The sequence below is a fragment of the Pipistrellus kuhlii genome, unplaced genomic scaffold (genome assembly GCF_014108245.1).
Source record: "Pipistrellus kuhlii isolate mPipKuh1 unplaced genomic scaffold, mPipKuh1.p scaffold_m20_p_10, whole genome shotgun sequence".
Taxonomy (NCBI): Eukaryota; Metazoa; Chordata; class Mammalia; order Chiroptera; family Vespertilionidae; genus Pipistrellus; species Pipistrellus kuhlii.
In genome coordinates, this window is record NW_023425405.1 from 32961523 (window position 1) to 32980426 (window position 18904).

General features: G+C 37.8%; 1 protein-coding gene across 4 annotated transcripts in view; it reads right to left on the minus strand.

The window, feature by feature from the left end:
• Positions 1–1126: 1126 nt before the first annotated feature.
• The window catches only part of PHF14 (PHD finger protein 14), a 150080-nt gene continuing 132302 nt past the window's right edge, over positions 1127–18904 (minus strand). For 3 of the 4 annotated variants that reach the window (XR_006740965.1, XM_045578345.1, XM_036429314.2), the window contains one exon: positions 17181–17376. Coding sequence is in view for 3 of the 4 variants with exons in the window: in XM_045578345.1 (XP_045434301.1) it covers positions 17302–17376 (75 nt within the window). In the remaining variant the exon portion in view is untranslated. Of the gene's footprint in view, positions 1624–17180; positions 17377–18904 lie in introns of those variants that run through there. The other variant, XM_045578351.1, reaches the window with a different exon arrangement.

Consider the following 18904-nt stretch of genomic DNA (forward strand, 5'->3'; position numbering starts at 1 on the left):
CTAAGTTCAAGTCCTACTTTTGTAAATCACTAAAGTGTAATTTCCTGTACCTGTAAAATAGGGCGACTACATGCCTCTTACCTTTCCAGTGGTTGTGAGGAGTCAATGTGTACGTGTCTGGCATGGCAGCGGGGATGAATTCTGTGTGTGTGTGAACCCCAGGGCTTTAAGCTTCTTTCTTTCCTCATGAACAGCCACCAAGCTCAGACAAGATTCAGCAACAGCTGTTCAGGCTGTAGGTTACACTTCATCCCAGGGGACGTTCTCATCCTACCCTTGAACATAGTTCATTTTACTTTAATTACCTATGAAGAGACTCATTTGTAAATTTATTTGCCCTTTTGTGGCAGACAATATTTTCCAAAGATGGCCACAGCCATTTCTGCATCCCATAAACTCTTCTGCAATGTGAAAGTAAAGAAGGAAAGTTTGGTCTGTGGAAGGATTTGATATCCAGTCTTTGGTCATTCACTGTCTCAAGATGGGCATCAGTATTTCAAGTTGTTCTTCTGTGTGTCATCTAGAAATTTATTTTTTTATGAAGTGGGAAATAGAAACTTAAAGACTCCTGTCCAAGAGTATTAGTTTTGGGCAAAGAATATTAGGAAGTGAGAATCTGAAAATTGATTCGCTTAATGAGATGTGTTCCCCAGCATGAAGGCTATTGTTCTTCACAACCACTCCCTTGTGGTGTGATAATTTGAAAACTAGTTTCATCAGATATCATTAGAAATTTTAAAAATTAAAGTGGGGCCGAAACCGATTTGGCTCAATGGATAGAGCATTGGCCTGCAGACCGAAGGGTCCCAGGTTCGATTCCAGTCAAGGGCATGTACCTTGGTTGCGGGTGTATCCCCAGTAGGGGGTGTGCAGGAGGCAGCTGATCAATGTTTCTCTCTCATCAATGTTTCTAACACTCTATCCTCTTTCTTTCTCTCTGTAAAAAATCAATAAAATATATATATTTTTAAAAGAACATTTAAAAAAAATTAAAGTGGGACTCAGCTTCATAAAGAAAAAAAATTATAGGTAACTTTAATTTAACAGAGATTCTTTTTTCTATTTCTCAGAATACACTGTAACTCTCCAAGGTAGTAGAAGATGTAGAATGAAACATTCCCCAAAATGATTTGGATGTGAAAACTTTTATTTTCATAGAGCCTGGTATGAGAGTGTGCGATTAAACATGCTTTTGGAAGTACTGACTGTGTTAGCTATCTATTGTTGTGTAGCAAATTACCACAAATTTAGCTTCAACCAACACACATTATCTCACAGTTTCTGTGGGTCAGGAGTCTGGGTATACTTTGCTTCATTTTCTGAGAGGCTGTATTCAAGGTGTCTGAGGATGGGTCTCATCTGATGGTTTGATTGGGAAATCGTTCATTCCAATCAGGTTGTTGGCAGAATTCATTTCCTTGTAGTTGTAGGACTGGGGATCCCATTTTCTTGCTGGCTGTTCTTTGCCACTTGGGTCTCCTTCCATCAAAACCAACAAGTGAGCAGAGAGTCTTCCCAAGATGTATGTTACCATTTTATATAACATAATTATGTAAATGTAGTCATGTTCTTTCCATCATCCTTATCGAAACCAGTTGATCAGAAGCAAGTCATAGGTCTCACCTACACTCAAAGAGAAAGAATTACACAAAGGCATGGAAATCAAGAGTTAGGAATCATAGAGGTAAAACTGCAAATTCTTCATACAAATGACTTTATCCACCACCCACACTAAGAGATTTTACTATTCTAGCATGGCTTCTATAAACTCAGGGCTGTGTCCCCAGAATGATAATTCCAACCCCTTCAAATGGCTGCCTGAGAAAGCTCTTCTAGCTAAAATCTGTCTTGAGGTCCTCATCTCCCTTTTCATTGAGCGTTTACATTAGGGAACTTGCAATTGCAAGTCCTTTCTCTGTTTCTTTGAGATGTATCTTCTACAACCTAGGAATGTCTTCCTCAAGGACTTTCAAGCCATTCCTTTAAATATGATCACCATGAAAGACAGGGTCTTTGTCTCCCATTCTCTGTGGGAGGACAGGAGCCTGACTTCAATAAGCACCAGTTAGCAGACACAGGTGGCCTAATCACACTGACCAATTCCCCTCACAGCATCCGTTAGCACTTTTGCATTAGTACACCCAGCATTGAAAGGGTATCCTGTTTTTTGCTTCAGGGAGTTGAACTAGGTTTATACTAGAGTATCTCTTCCCTACTACAGTAGCCTGAATAAAATCTGTCTTGCCACCTTTGTCAAATGTCCACTCTGTTTTCTTTAACAGGAGCAACCTTAAGAGTTTATCTCCCGCAATTACCTAGAGCTTTTGGTATCATTTTGCTTTCCATTCTAACACATCTACCTTAGCAATGCTGAGCTTCAATGAGCATTTGTGGATTATGTGTTTGTAGAGTAGCTTGGGTATTTCTCCTTGTTTGTATTATAGACATGTCCCTAATGGGTAGTAATTGTTTTAACATAAATTAATAAAAATTAAAGCACAAGGGGACTTTGATATTGAAAAGAATCACAGGTTGTAGGTCTGGCTCTGTAACATAGACTAGCCTGGATGGTTAGGAGGTGGAAATGAATTCTCTTGGTTGTAGTGCATGGTTACCTCTAGGCACTTTGGGAAGGAATAAAAATAGTCTCAGCCTTGCTGAAAGACAGAAACCCAGCTGGAGTGGGTAGTAATGGTGCATTACCCAAATCAAGCCTTATGGGAGTTCACTCTTTTCCCCTGAGGAGGAAAGAGAATCCAGAGCAGGCAAATATTCCATTCATCCAGCTCAAGCCTGAGTTACAAGAACTGACAGAACCCAAAGAGGGTCTGGAATTGGGGCTCTATAGGAACTGTGTTTGCCAAGCAAAGGCACAGATGGCTCTGGGGTGTTTATTGGAGCCCTTCTGTTAGTGACTACTGCTGAGGCTGTGTTAGAGCTAGCAGTGAGGCCCAAGAGTGTGTTTCCTCTGGTCTCCTCTACTCAGGACCACAGTCAGCCAAAGAGCTGGGTCCTGCTTCTTGTGGTTCCCAGTGAGACGTGGGTCACTGTCTGCCAGACGTCTCTCCTCTGACCCTGTAGAGCCAGTTCCTCTTTGTTCCTCCAAGCCTGTGCCTCCAGCCCAGTTTCTTAAGGAGTACATGTGATTGTAGATCACAATGCACTAAACCAGGAGGAAAAGACATTAACCAGGTGTTAAATGACTACAAAACAAGAGGGTTTTGTAGGTGATGGTGTTTTGTTTTGTTTTTCAAGGGACGCTCAGAGCTCCTTTTATGTTTTATAATATAAACTATGGGCACCAAGAGCTGAGGCATGTTGTCTGTTCAGTGAACTGCAGAAAATGAAAACCTTTACAAGCCAGAGAAATATATCTTCCCTGTGTGAGCTTAGGATATTTAAAGACCAACCTGTGTCTAACTTTTTTGTTCTCAAAGTTTTAGAAATAATATTCCACTAGATTTTCTCTTTAAAAAAATTAATTTTGGTTTTGTAAGAGCATATTAAATCAACAATTATTTCCCTAGTTTTATATTATCATTAGTCATCAAAACTATATCACTTTTGTTATTGTAATACCATTATATAGTATCCTTGAAAATATGATTCCTAGAAATAATATGTACTCCCTACCCCCAGCTAATTGGGTACAAAGCCACAATACCTCTAAAATTAAATTAAATTTCATGTATATTTTTGCCTCTTCTTTTATATTTCATTGTCCCTCCTGATATTTAGACCTACTTTACAATAAACTATTTATTTTCATAAGGGACCCATCCTTTATGTTTTTATTTCATTGAAGATTTTTCACTTTAGCATTGTTCTCAACACATTAAAAAGCTTCAGGTCTTGTGAGTGTTGGTCATCATGTCAGAGGTTCTGGCCTAGTCCCTTGCATATCAATTGCTTTTCTCGTGCAGGGCCTGTGTAGACAAGTCATATTCTTCATGCTTTCAGTTTCCATCACTATGTGTGGCTTCCCTGAGCCCCTTGGCTAAAAATGACTAGCTTTATTTTTCTATTCTTACTAGATTATATTGACTTTAAGCTTATTTGGGAATAAAATGTTTCAATGACATTTTAAAGGAAGAGCTAGAGAAGATATTCCATGAATTTGAAACTATTTGAGAAAAATAAGTTACTTGATTTCTGTCATGTACCAGAGCATTGGCATGTTCACTACATATTTAATCTTCATGTGGCTGGTAAGTCTCAGTGACCCTGGCCTGGGAGAAATGTCTCCTACCAATGGCCTGACCTTCACTGAGGAGCCTACCATTCTCACAGCTGATTGAATGTGGGGAAACAGCTGACTCAGGAACTGGGCCAGGTTACTTCATGTGAGGCTCTAGAATTCATTAGAAGTTCCTAGAGTTAGATCAGGGGCCTGTTATGCTTAATTTAAAAGCTATGCTGATGAATAATCAGAAAGAGAGGAGAGAGAGAGAGAGAGAGAGAGAGAGAGAGAGAGAGAGAGAGAGAGAAATTTGGAGAGGAACCCATCTTAGTTAAGAAAAATAGATGGAAGACTACAGAAAAGAATGCTAACAACTAGCTACCCTCATTTTTGAAGACTTTCTAGTTCCCTATTCCAGCCTGTTCAAGGCTTTCTGGCATTTGGATTCTGTGAGCCAGCCCTATGCTCACACACAAAGCTGCCTTTTACATAAGTAGGCTTGAGTGGGTTTTTAGTCTTTACAAACTAACTGTATCTGACTAAGAAATTTTAAAACATTCCTGTGAAAATCATATTTAAAAATTAGAACTGACTTTTCTTTAAAAATAGTGGACTGAGCCCTGTTTCTCTCTGCTGCCTCTCTAAGAACCAGTCAAATTGCAGTAAAGAGATAAAGGGATTTGTAATCACAGGACAAATGAAAAGTGAAGAAAAATGAAGTCAAATTTTGGAACAAGCTAAGCAGGGAAGGTGAGGTTCAGGTGCCTGAAAAAGGGGATGAGAATCAGACTAGTACATGCCTCAGAGCCCATAAAAACTCACAAACTGGAACCACAGGCATGATGGGAGGCTGGAGTGAACCTGAAAAGGCATGAATGAACCTGAAAAAAAAACTGAATTGGGGAACAGACACCTGGCTGCACTTCTCCAACCTGTCCAGTCAGGCTAAAGAACGGAAGCTCATTCCCTGCCGAAAGTAAGCCAGAGTCTCCGGCGGAGGGACAGCAGCTTCCCCCGAGGCCAGGGGGGAGGCTCCCTCTGACCGTGAGGTTGAGTGAGTTTCCCTGAGGGCCCATGGGACTCTCTAGCCCCACTAGAGCCCTGGCTCCCTCATCCTTGGAACATGGCCTGTCCTGAGACACACAAACCCAGGGTGGAGGCTGCAGTGTGCTGCCTGGAGGAAACGCACAGCCGCTCAGAAAAGAGATGAGACAGGTGTGGACATTGGGAGGCTGAAGCCTAGAAGCTTCCCTGTGGACCTAGTGCCCACCTCTAAGTACCAGTGAGCAGTCAGTGATCCCCAGACATATGAGGAAAGCCTCCCACATGAAAAGGGAAGGACGCTTGGGGGGATGCGAGGTGGGGTAGGGGAGAGTGACAATGCAAAGTAGCCGCAAGCTTCCTTAAGAAGAGGGGAGTTTGGAGATGTCAGCTTTGTGAGAGAATGGCCTCAGACAGGTAGAGGGAGGCTGCTGGAATAAGACTAACAGGAGGATGCTACCCGTTCCAGAAAGCAGGTCCTAGAAGGCTATTTACTGGTCGAAAAAAATGTGATTATTGTAATGGAGGCACAATGGACTGCCTCGGTCCTCAAGAAAGGGGATGAAGACATTAAAAACAACTTTGCAAACAGCATCATAGAAAAAATGGGCTAAATATTTGAATGGGTACTTTAGCCAAGATTATATACATAGACGGCAAATCGGCACATAAAAAAGTGTTCACCATTATTAGTCATTGGGGAGTTGCAAATTAAAACCACAATGAGATGTCCACTTGACTAGTTAAAGACAAATCAAAACAAAACAAAACACACACAAAAAAACCAAGTGCTAGTGAAAACGTGAAGCTATGAAGCAACTGAAGCCATCACATTGCTTGTGGGAATGTAAAATGTTGCAGTCACTTTGGCAAACATCTTAGTAGCATCTTAGGAAGTTAAATTTGTTCTTTGACCCAGCAACCCCATCCCATGGCATTTACCCAAGAGAAAGGGAAGTCATTTCCTCACAAAGATGTGTACATAGCAACTGTATTCATCATCACCGAAACCTAGAAACCACTGAAATGTCTCAGAGGGTGACTGGGTAACACACGGTGGTTCATGGTGAACACTCCTCAGCAGTGAAAGGGGCTGAGGTCCTGGTACATGACACCCCATGGATGAACAGTTTTCAGTGAAAGAAGCCCCACTCAAAAAGCTATGTATTGTATCATTCCATTCATATGATATTCTGAAAAGGTAAACTCTAGGGACAGAAAACAGTAATTGCCAGAGGTTGGGGGTGAGATATTGACAGTTGGCTATAAAAGGAAGCAAGTGAGTTTGGAAGTTATGATGGAATTGCTTATCTTACTTGTGGTAGCAATTACAAGACTGTATGGTTTGTCAAAAAACAGATAGAACCGTATTTTACTACATGTGAATCATAACTTTTAAAAATGAAGGAAAAGTCAATGAGGTTTCTGGCTTGCATGCCATTGCTAAGGTTCAGAAGAAAGCTTAGCTGGGCAGCAGACAAGCCCCAAAGGAAACAGGGTAAAATTCCGCTTTGTCAAACAGAACCCAAGACGGCAGAAATATAGAGAATGGATATGGGTCAAGGTGGCGAGCTTTTTATTGCTGACTGGCATTCTGTTGTCTGAACATACCAGAATTTATCAGTTTGCCAGGTGAGGGGCATTTGAGGTTCCAGGTTCAGGCAATTATAAATAAAGTCTCCACAGTGGTCCCACGCTTACAAGCAGTTTTGCTTTCCACAGTTTCAGACACTGTGGAAATATTCGATGGGAAACTCCAGAAATGAACAACTCATAAGTTTTAAATTGTGCACCACTCTAAATAGCAAGTCACCCTTATTTTATTTAATAACAGCCCCAGAGCCAAAGAGTAGTGATGCTGGCAATTCGGATATGCCAAAGAGAAGCTGTAAAGTGCTTCCCTTAAGTGAAAAGGTAAAAGTTTTGACTTAATAAGGCATTTTATCATATTCATCATCACAAGAAGGGAGAATACACTGCAATAAGATATTTTGAGAGATAAAGAGACTCCATTCACATAACTTTTATTCCAGTATATTGTTATAATTATTCTGTTCTATTATTAGGTATTATTTTTAATCTCTTACTGGGCCTAAATAGATTATAGGAATGTCTGCCTAGGAAAAAGTGGTATGTACACATACCCCTACCCATGGTTTCAGGCATCCACAGGGGTCTTGGAATGTATCTCCCATGCTTAAGGGGGGTCTACCATATGCATGCTCCTGTAGCTACTGAAAGATCTTAGCAGATAAGCCGGTTTCTAAGCTGCAAATCTGATCATGTTATTCTCCTTATTAAAATTCTCCACTGGCTCCTTATTGCCTACAGCAGGGGTTCTGCACGTGACCACACATTAGAATCACCTGGAGCACTTCTGAAGTACCAGATGCTCAGCTCACCTGCAGAAATTTGATTTAATTGACCCTTGGGTGGGGTTCAAGCGTCCGTTTTTTTAAAAGCTCCTCATGTGATTTTATTATCTGTTTAGGCTTAAATCTATTTTAAAGCATTATTAAAATGTAACACACATACCATATAACTTATCCATTTAGAGTATACAGTCCAAAGCTATATTAAATGATCAATTGTTAAGTTGTGGTAAATGTACATAACATGAAATTTGCCATTTTAAATTGTGTAATTCAGTGGCATTAATTATATTCACAGTGTGGTATAGTCATCACCACTATTTTCTCTTCCTACTTGACTTTAATAAATAACCAGTTCTATAAGTCCAAGTGCCTTAGTAAAACCCCCAAGCCTTCCTGTCTTTCCAGATGCAGCTCTGATCACTTCCTGCCTGGCATTCTCTTGGATCCAGGCATGTTGAATCATCTTTAACCTTTGAGAACTCTTGTGTCTATTCATCTCTCCAAAACACTATCCCAGTGCTTATGGTAAAACCCCATGTCTTCAGAGCCATACCCCAGTACTTTCATGGGGTGCTTCTCACTCCCCTGGGCTTCTTTAGCTGCTCCCCTCAGTGATCTATAGCATCCTTTATCAACTTCTAACCAAGCACTGAATCAGGACTATTTTCTATGTCATTTGAACACTCAAATGACAAAATTGCAATGTGAGCATATTAATTCATGAGGCAGTTTTCTCCAAGAGCTGCCAAGAAAGCTACCTGAGACAGTGATGTGCTTCAGAAGTCAATTTCGTTGGTTTAAGACACTGAGATTTCAGGGATGTTCGTTTCTACAGCATAGCCTAGCCGAGCCTAACTATCGATAATACACTCGTGTCTAATTCATTCACCATGTTTATCAGCTTGTTCTCTCGCCATGTAATTAAAAAGAGAATGTGAAAACCCTGCAGGAAAGAAATTCTGCCTTTGAGGAAAGGCAGAAGGAGAACTAGAATTTAGAGGAGTCTGAGAAAAATAGCAGGTATGGAGGAGAGGTCTTGAGCAGAAGTTGTTCCTCAAGGAAGATAGACCTGGGTTGGGATGAGGAAATAAAGAACTCACAAACTGGGCACTGAAGACAAACAGCCTACTAAAACATTTTGCATAAGATGGTTCCTGACTTATAGAATTAGGCATAATTAAATGTATACTTCAAACCCCGAATCAATACTTGCCAAAAATATACAGTCTAAAAAAATCAGGAAAGAATCATGATCTTGAACAGATGTTCCATTTGTTAATCTGATTTTTACTAATGAGATATATTTTTGAAGGCGCTGCCGGATGCACCACTTTTGTCCCCTTGTGGGTATAATCAGAAAGATGTCTGGGTTCAACAGTGCTCTAGAGGTTGAAACGTGTTCTCCTTTGTAATTGGCAGCTCTGATTAGTTCTATTTTTCTGCCTAAGATGCAAAATGCAAACATAAATTGAGATTCTGTATCATTTATGCTTCTTTCATCATCACCATTAAAAAAATCAAAGCAAGTATCTTTAGAATCTCATTGGAAATGTGGCCTGAGATGCACAAAGCAGAATATACTATGGTCCAATCTTCCATACCATCCAGATTAACCTCGTGACTGTCACACCATATAAAAAAAGAAAAAAAAAGAAAATGTGCATCTGTCATAGAAAAAAATGTATGCATTAAACATATCCAATCAGAAATGAATTGTTGAAAGGAGAAAAATAGATGTTAAAAAGCATTTGGGAGCTAAGGGGAAAATACATAGATAGAGCAAGCATGACAAACTCTTACTACTCTTGTTGCATCTCAGTTATGAGTACGTGGGATTCTCCCCACTCTCATGCGTCTGATATTACTGTTGATGATAAGTAGTAGAGGGATCATAAACTTATGGACAAATCTTTCAAACACTTGCACAAAGCTAAGGACAGAGCTTGTTGTATTAGGTTCCTTAATTGCAGAATTTCATTTATGTAAAAAATAAGGTCCAAAATAATGAATTTTGCAAATAGGTTTGAGTCCGTCCCCCAAGCTCTTGCACACGTTATTTCATCCTGGAGCACAGAGTGATAGACTCCTGCAGTGGTCATTACCTCTTTCTGACACTGTATTGAGAAAGCTGCCTTTCTCAATGCCCTGAAATCTGAATATTCTGAGAGAGTTCATCTATCTTTAACAGCAACAGTAATCTTGTATCACCTTTAGAATTAGACTGAATATTAACATGATAATGGTTGAAACTGACACGAATCAGGGAGAGCCACATTTCTTGCTCCTTATGTATCAATAAGGAAGGATATCGTGTTCATACATAATTCAGTTTATTGTTTTCTGGAAACCATATCTATTGATTGTTTTTGGCTTGAAACATGCCTATGAAAAATAGTGACTTTTTCACTCCACTAATAGTATCAATGAAGGTCGAGTATATCTTATTTTCTAGAGTGAGATATTTAGCATGCTGTAGGTGTAAATGAAAGACATAAACTAAGAGACAAAAGTGAACCTTCCAGACGTTAATGTGATGATGTCTGTGTTATTATGAGCCTAATGATATCAAGTGCTCATAAGAACACATAGGTGTCACGCTGGGAAACCAATGATCTATAATAGCTCTCATCTTGACTGCAGGCAAAGAATGTCTCATTAAAGCTATAAATTTCATGAGTCTGTTTCCAAATTTAAAATTCTTAAGGCAAATGGCTCTCATGGTTCAATAATTTTAAAGGGTTGTTCTTACTTGGCTTTGTAACAAGGAAATTAATAGTTTTTCTGAAACAAATCAGAATTATGCCATAGTTCTCATGCTGCTGTCTTTAGCACTTAACTTCCTCTGGAGATAACAAAACCATGGACTCCACATTGAATTCACCGTTGGGAGACATTTATTACCTGCTATGATTGCTTAGGACAGAACACGGTGGAAATGAAATGTGTTCATTCATGGCTATGTAATAACTGTTTTCTTGAGGTAATATGAAAGGGAATAAGTTTCTAATCAACCTTCACTAGTCAGAATGAATCTGTGTAGCCCAAGATCAGGCAATGTAAGGTGCCCATATGGAGTTAGCGCCACACCAACAGACATGTATAGGCCTCAGGGACCCATGGCATTGAGACAACGTCATTAGCAGTTAATTGATCTTGTTTCTTTTTTCTCAGTGAACTTCAGAATAAACATTCCGCAGCCATGGGAGTGGTGCAGTTTCAGAAAACATTCTCCCTTTTTTGTGGGAAGCGGGTATACATTCAATTTAAAGAGCAACCGTTTCCTACATTTGGGAAAATCAAGACAAATTATAGTGGATATAGGACAATACAGCTATATCAAATGCCTGCTACTGTTTAAGCTTAATGGAAAGGCATTAGTGATTGTTGTGCAGAAAGAACATGCCCTGAAATCTGAGCAAAAAGAATAGAATTATTGCTTTCCTAAAAAAAAAAAAAAAAACAAAACCACAAAAAACCACCTAAACAAGCAAAGTGACTTAGACTCACATAATTTTATCTGGATGACCAAAAAGTTACAAGAGGAGAACTGTTATACCCCAGGGAGGGCAAGTCCTATTTGGTGTGTGGGGGAATGAAACACAAAGCAGTTCATAAGCCTTTAAAGTCGGAGTAACTGGACACATGTCTTGCTTTTCTCCTCCCTCAAGCTTTTTAGTCCAAAGGGAAATGGATAGAAATAGTCCAAAAGCTATAGTTATGATATAAAAAATTTTAATTGAGTTTAAATGCATTTTCAACTGCAAAGACCATTAAAAAACCATTAAAACAGAACATGCAATCATTAAAAAGCTTTAACTACATTAAATGTTTTCAATAAGATATCACACTGTTTTTTGAACATTGAATTTTTTTGTATGTTGATTTCTTTGAAAACTTTCATTAGCATCTTTTGCATTGAGTATTTCTAATGTTTACACTGTTGTTACAAATGCTATTGCACAACACATCCAACTTCCCTGAGAGAAAATCAAAGATTAAATACTCATTTTATGAACCACACTACTTAGCGTGACAAGTGTATTCTGAAAAGAATAACCGCTATGAAGTAATATGATTTTTACTTAAAAAGAAAAAAAAAAAGATGCCTCTCATTTTTGGCTTCCATTTCTTTTGTATAAAAATCTATAATGGAGTTACTGGGTCATATATTAAGGGTATGTTTAATTTCACATGAAACTTGCAAACTCTTTCGCAAAGTGGCGTACCATTTTATACTTGAGTAATAATCAGGTAGACAAGATGACAAAGCCATTTAGCTGTTAGTCAGCTTTCTGCCATGGCCACATCATTGCCTTTCCAATAAACTCATTAACAAAGTGGCCATTCTTCAGGGAGAAAGGTTATGAATGGATTTAAAACATCCATGTTTACTCCTGAAGACTGATTTGGTTAATGCGGCTGAATGCCTAACTTGTTCACAGCAGCAACCTATCCTCAACCTCTTATGTGACATCTCTATTAGTTTTCTATTGCTGCATAGGCATTGCCACAAAATTAGCAGCTGATAATGATACAACTAATTATTTCCCAATTTTCATGAATTTATAGTCTGGGCATGGCCCAGCTAATGAATTATTATCACACTTTATATTATAGCTTAGGAATAATTATGTCCAGTAGAAATAGAAACCATATATGTAATTTCCAATTTTCTGTGAACCATAATAAAAAGTGAAGATAGTTTAAATGTATAGTACTAATACATTTTATTTAACTAAACCTATTCAAATATTATTTCAGCATGTAATCAGAATAATTAATGAGCTTTCTTACCATTTTTCATGCAAAGTCACCAAAGTCTGACATGTATTTTATTTACATCTCAATCAAGACTAGTCATATTTTAAGTGCCAAATAGCCACCTTTGACTAGTGGCTGCTGGATTGGACAGTTTAGTCCTTTTAGTGGATCTGCAGTGGTAACTTACTATGGTTTTAATTTGCATTTTTCTTATAACTAAATGAGGTTGAGCATGTTTACATGTACTTACTGGCCATTGTATATCTTCCTTTGTATGTCTGTTCAATTGTCCAGCAATAAGTGAGTAGACATACAATTCTGGTATATTTATGCAATGAAAAAGTACTCAGCAATAAAAAGAAACACACTACTGATTCATGCTGTAACATGGATGAAACTCAAAATATGCTGAATGAAGAAAGCCAGGCTCAAAACAACATATACAAAAATTATTCCATTTGTATGAAATTTTAGAGCAGGCAAAACTAATAAGAATGAAAGCAGATCAGTGGCTTTAGTAGGGATGTGTTAGTGGTTACAGAATTTCACAAGAAAACTTTTAGAAGTGATAGAAATGCTTTATATTTAGATTCAACTGATGACTACATATATACTAAATTTATTGAACTGCACATTTAAAATGATTTCTTTGTATGTAACATATCCCAATAATAATAACAATCCTATATAATAAAATAGTAATATGCAAATTGACTATCACTCCAACACACAAGATAGCTGCTCCTATGTGGTCAAAGATGGCTGCCCTCATGTGGACACAAGATGGCTGCCACAAGATGGCTAGCAGGGGAGGGCAGTTGAGAGGGAACATGGCTGCAAGAAAGGGCAGTTGGGGGAGATCAAGCCTGCAGAGGAGGGCAGTTAGAGGTGACCAGGCCAGCAGAGGAGGACAGTTAGGGGCAATCAGGCTGGCAGGGGAGGGGTTAGGGGTAATTGGGCTGTCAGGCAGAAGTGGTTAGGGACAATTAGGAAGGCAGACAAGCAAGCAAGGATCAGGCCTAAATGGGCAGTAGGACATCCCTGGAGGGGTCCCAGGTTGGAGAGTATGCAGACTGGGGCTTAAAGCTACACACCCCCATGTGTGGATTTCGTGCACCGGGCCTCTAGTTTAAATATAAAAGCAGTACATGTTAGTAGCACTTGTTTTGTGTTCTATAGGCCAATTGCAAAATAAAACTGTGAGGCCCCTTATTAAAAAATTAAGCATTTTTAAAAGTTTCAGGACAGAGACAGCAAAGGAAGTTTGTCTGTTATTGAATCCCCAGTGATTGATAGACAGTGCATACCATATAAGTGAGTCCTAAGAAAGTTCTGCTGAGTGAATTTAAGAATTTGGGCATTTAGTTCCCAGTACATTCCATTAGAGAACAACATAACACCCCTTGCTATTTCTGTTGTTTGTTCCATAGACCTGAGGAAAGAGAATTCTGAATATTTTTTTTTAAATGCTGTTCATCAGAATAATAGAGAAAAATACTGATTAAAAGTTGTGTTGCTTTTAAATTCTTTGAAGGTGTGAAGAAATATATCTCAGTAACTAACATGAAGACAGTACAGTTTGATTGAGCAGGTGGAAATTATACAGGAATCATTAATTAGAAGGGGATTTGGTTCTTTAGATAGTGTATATTGTTATAAGTTGGCTTCTGTGGTAGTTCTACACCTAGCATGGGTCAGAAAATGAACTAAGTAATGGAGATATAGAGATAAAATAGGTGCAGTGGTTTATCTTCTTTACAAATCAACCTTTAGATTATATTCTAATTATAAACTTTTCTAAGGACCCTACATACATATAATCCATATTGCCATAGCCTTTTCATTGGGACTTCACTCTAGTATTCCTTAGCATGATTCAGATTTGTTATAAAATAGGCATTTGGACAGTGAAAAAAAAAGAAATATCTGTTGCTTAAGCCACTAACCTCGGGTATTTTGTTACGGTAACCTGTGCTAAAATAATATGTAATAGTCTACAGAGTTATTATATGCATTATTATAATATAATGTTATTTAACATTAATATAATCAACAATATGCATTATATTCATAATATAAATTATATGAATAATTTCATTCAAATTAAGTGACTAGCTTAATCATTCACATAATGTGGGCAATGTTAGTATTACAGCAAGATTTATATGTATGTACTTATGGCATGGATGTATGGACCCTTAAACTTTGAGAAATGCACACGGTGCATTTTTTCCTAAAGGAAATTGATAGTGGTTCTTCTGTCCTACTCACTATCCTAAACCAAGGGGTATATATTTAGAAAAGAAAATTAGAAAGGGAACGGGGTTTTTGAATGGTTAAAGATATCACTTAAATTTAAATATTTAAAATGCCTGCTAGATGGCTAAGTGTCACTGTGCCTCTCATACCTAAAACTTGTTTTAGAAATTTAAAAAATTAAGAGCTGAGATGACAGCATACTAATAATTAAATAAGCACTTCACTGAAAAATATGGCCATAAAGTTATTGAAAAATCATTGAAAAGCAGTAAGATACCTTAATACCTGTTGTTCCATCGTAACTCAATATAAAAAGATAAAGCAGGGCTTTCATATTCTGGAGCAGGTGGAATCCTATCTAATAAAAGAGTAATATGCAAATTGACCATCACTCCTACACAAGATGGCCAGCAAGAAAGGGCAGTTGGGAGGGACCAGGCCTGCAGAGGAGGAAAGTTGGGGGCAACCGGGCCTGCAGGAAGGGCAGTTAGGAGGAACCCAGGCCTGCAGGAGAGAGCAGTTGGGGGTGGAGGGACCAGGCCTACAGGGAAAAGCAGTTAGGGTGACCAGGCCTGCAGGGGAGGGCAGTTAGGTGTGACCAGGCCTGTAGGGGAGGGTAGTTAGGTGTGACCAAGCCTGTAGGGGAGTGGTTAGGGGGTGATCAGGCTGGCAGGCATAAGTGGTTAGGGGCAATTAGGAAGGCAGGCAGGTGAGCAGTTGAGAGCCAGCAGTCCTGAATTGTGAGAGGAATGTCTGCCCGTTTAGGCGTGATCCTGGTGGGACTGGGCCTAAACAGGCATTCGGACATCCTTCAAGGAGTCACAGATTGGAGAGGGTGCAGGCTGGGCTGAGGGACACACACCCCCATGCATGAATTTTGTGCACCAGGTCTCTAGTAGTAGTTATAATAGTTTCGCTTATTTCACTCAAGCAGGTCTTCAAAATGAGTTAAGTGTACTAAGAAGGTGGGGGAAAGAAATAACTAAAGGAGGATTAGTAGGTAATGAATGAGGTGCTAAGAAGAAAGGGGGAGAATAGTGGATTGAAAAGAGGTATGAATTGAGAATTTTACAGTGATAAAATGTGATATTCTGGGGTGATGCTGCTTGGGTCTGCCAATTAAATTACAAGTATGTAACCTTGGCTATTTCCCATGTCTAAGCCTCAGATTAATCATTGATAAAATGGGAAGGGTGATACCCTGTTTCCCCAAAAATAAGACAGTGTCTTATATTAATTTTTTCTCCCAAAGTTGCGCTAGGTCTTATTTTCGGAGGATGTCTTATTTTCGGGGAAACACGGTAGGAACTATATTATATATTCATTGGGATGATTAGTGGGATAATGCATACCAAGTAGCATATAGCATAGTGCCTGCAAATAATAACTATATTACATGTCAACTATGATATGTATCATGTATTATTCCTTCTTTTCAAAAGTGACACTAAATGGAAAAAATAGGGGGAAAGTCAAATTAATTTGTATTTGATAATTGTGAAAGCCCTCTGCAGACTTCCCAGACTTTTCCTAGTCTCTGTCTTTGCTCCTAAATTCTTTGAGGGGGTCTAGTCTGTGGGGTACAGCTCTTTTCCTAATATCCACATATGATGCATTATTTGGGACTTTGCAATGAATTTTCTATCTTGCCTGGTTGCAGTTTTCCCACTTCAGCCCACTGTATCATAGCTGCCAGCATGTCCCACTGTGACACCCTCACTGAGCTTGTCAGACACATGTGATAAAACTATGGCCACAGGGTAAGCACATGAATTCTATCCTCAAGGGAAGTTGTATTTCTGGCATTCTCTTATTAGCCTCCAAAGTTCTGTTTCTTATTTTAAGCAAGTCTGCCTTAAATAATCAAACAAAGACATCTACCAAAAACATTTGGCTCTGCAAATAGCAAGTAGGTTCTTTGCTCCTACTATAGTTGGAAAATGATAGCTTGGGAATTGGAACCAGGGAAAGAAAAATGGCTGGTTGCTGAGAAATGAGAAATATGGGAATTAAAGAAATTTTACATAATCCCTAAGCCAAACAGGTAGGAACTGTTCTTGAAATGTCCAGGAAAAGTGTATAGGGACCAGTACACAGTAGGTCCTTAGTATTTTATTAATCAAAAATTATGGCCCTACTTCTGCCACAGAAAATGTTACATCATTTCTTTTTAGCTTTTAACTGCAATCCTAGGATATTAGGTCATATATAAATTGATATATGTTGAAATCAGACAATGGTCTTTCATCTTGTGGCATTGGTTGATTTTAAGTGTTTTCACATGCACTTGTTCACTTTTGAACTATGCTGTTTTTTCTTTATAAATTTAACTGGAATTCTGTTAAGGTCCTTGAAGAAGAGACTAGTAGGGGATAAAAGACTCAGTTTTCTTTCAGGTCATTCAGATGTACTAACACTTAGGTTACAGATAAGAAAAAAATTGTCTCTATTCTCAAATTTCAGTTAAGAATTTTAAAAATATATATTTTTAAAGGCCTAACTTTTATATAAAAGTTTAAACTGCTCTAAAAACATACAAATTTCAAATGCAAGCTCCTATTTCATTTCAACAACTTTATTCAGAACATTTTGCAGATTAAGATTTTACAATTAACATTTTACAATTAGAAATTTTATCTGCTACTACATAAGTTGCAAACTTTTCAAAACACTACAGAAAATCCTTTATTTCTTTGGATTTTTCTGTTCCATGCTGAGCTCCTGAGATATATTTTTTCTTTCAGCTTCATTTTCATCTTCCTGTGAAATAAATTTTAGAAAACATTAAAATATAAACTTTAGGGCATTTTTAGCGGCTATACTTAATACATTTTAACTCTATTTCTCTGAAGAATGGACTATTATGATTCTAGTAATCCTAGGGAAAAGGCTATAACAAAATGCAAAAATTATGTAACATTTAAATATTTATATTGGGTGCTGTTTTATACTACACATTGTCTTAAAATTTCTGTATTTTTTAAAGTAACTTATTTTATCAACTACCTAAAAATGTCTTTTGAAATCACACCTGCCTTTAAAAAGTGTCCTTTTAAAGGGGGTCAGTCAGGTATTTTTACTTCACCGTTTGATGAAAAACAATAAATTTAACTTCGGAGACACTATGTGCTCCAAGCATGGCATTTTTGTGTCATCTAGCATACTTTCTTGACAGGTCTGCCAATTTTCCAATTACTTGCACCACCATATGTTATCTGAAGATCAGTCAGCTCTAAAATAGGAAACATGGGCATGACAGACTAGAGAAAGCTTACAACTGTCTACAGCTTCAATTCTAGGTGGTGGCCTCATAACTCAGAGCAAGTTCCTGTGGAACATGGCGAATAAATGAAGTGACATCATGTCTGGTTCCATAGGAACAAAGTGCTTCTGGTGTTCATTATTAAACGGTGACCTCCAAAGTATAAATAATGAGAGTCTGGAAAAATATTTCATCTCACAATTTGAAACCATCTCATCATATCTGCTCCTTCAACAATACCCAAGCACAAAACAGTCTTGCTTTTCTAATCTTATTTTTATTTATCAAGTAAGATCTTTCATTTTTAAAGGAAGTAAAAAGCATTGCCTAACACTTGACTGAGTTAATTAAAGCAGTAGAGATTTATAAAGTATTTCTACATAACAGTAATAATATCCATATCACCAAACACATCACCCTGTATCTTGTAAAACAAATATAAATTCAGTTAAATCATTGAGTAAACTGATCGTATAAACAAATGCAGATCATGGTATACATATTTGTTTCCCATGAATAACCACACTTTACCTGAAAACATTAAGTTAGAGAGAGCTTCCTTTACATATTTGACCTATAAATTCAATAGCATTAGTGATTCAAACTTTGTCGACACCAGGAAAGTAGAGAAATTATCAATATTATCAACTAAACCGAATATTATAGCTATGTAAGGGATGGTGTTTCAAATATCATCTTGGCAATGTAATTTTAATATATTTCTTTAAGCATAATAGGCCACTGTAAATATTATGTTCCGTTGACTCTTGAAAACCTCTGAATGAACCAGTAGTTTCCATTTTTATACAAAAATTTCTAGAAATTACATTTTAATTACATCATAATAAAAAGTAAATACAACTCTACACTTCCACTTCGTTCTTCAGATGAAACACTAACAGAAAGTATTAAATCAACAGGTAAAAGTGGCAAGAATTATTTGTTAATTAGCATTGAATTTGTCTATATATTCCTCAAGGCAGGGCTTTATCTTTTTTATCATATATTCCTATAGTCAAACAGGGC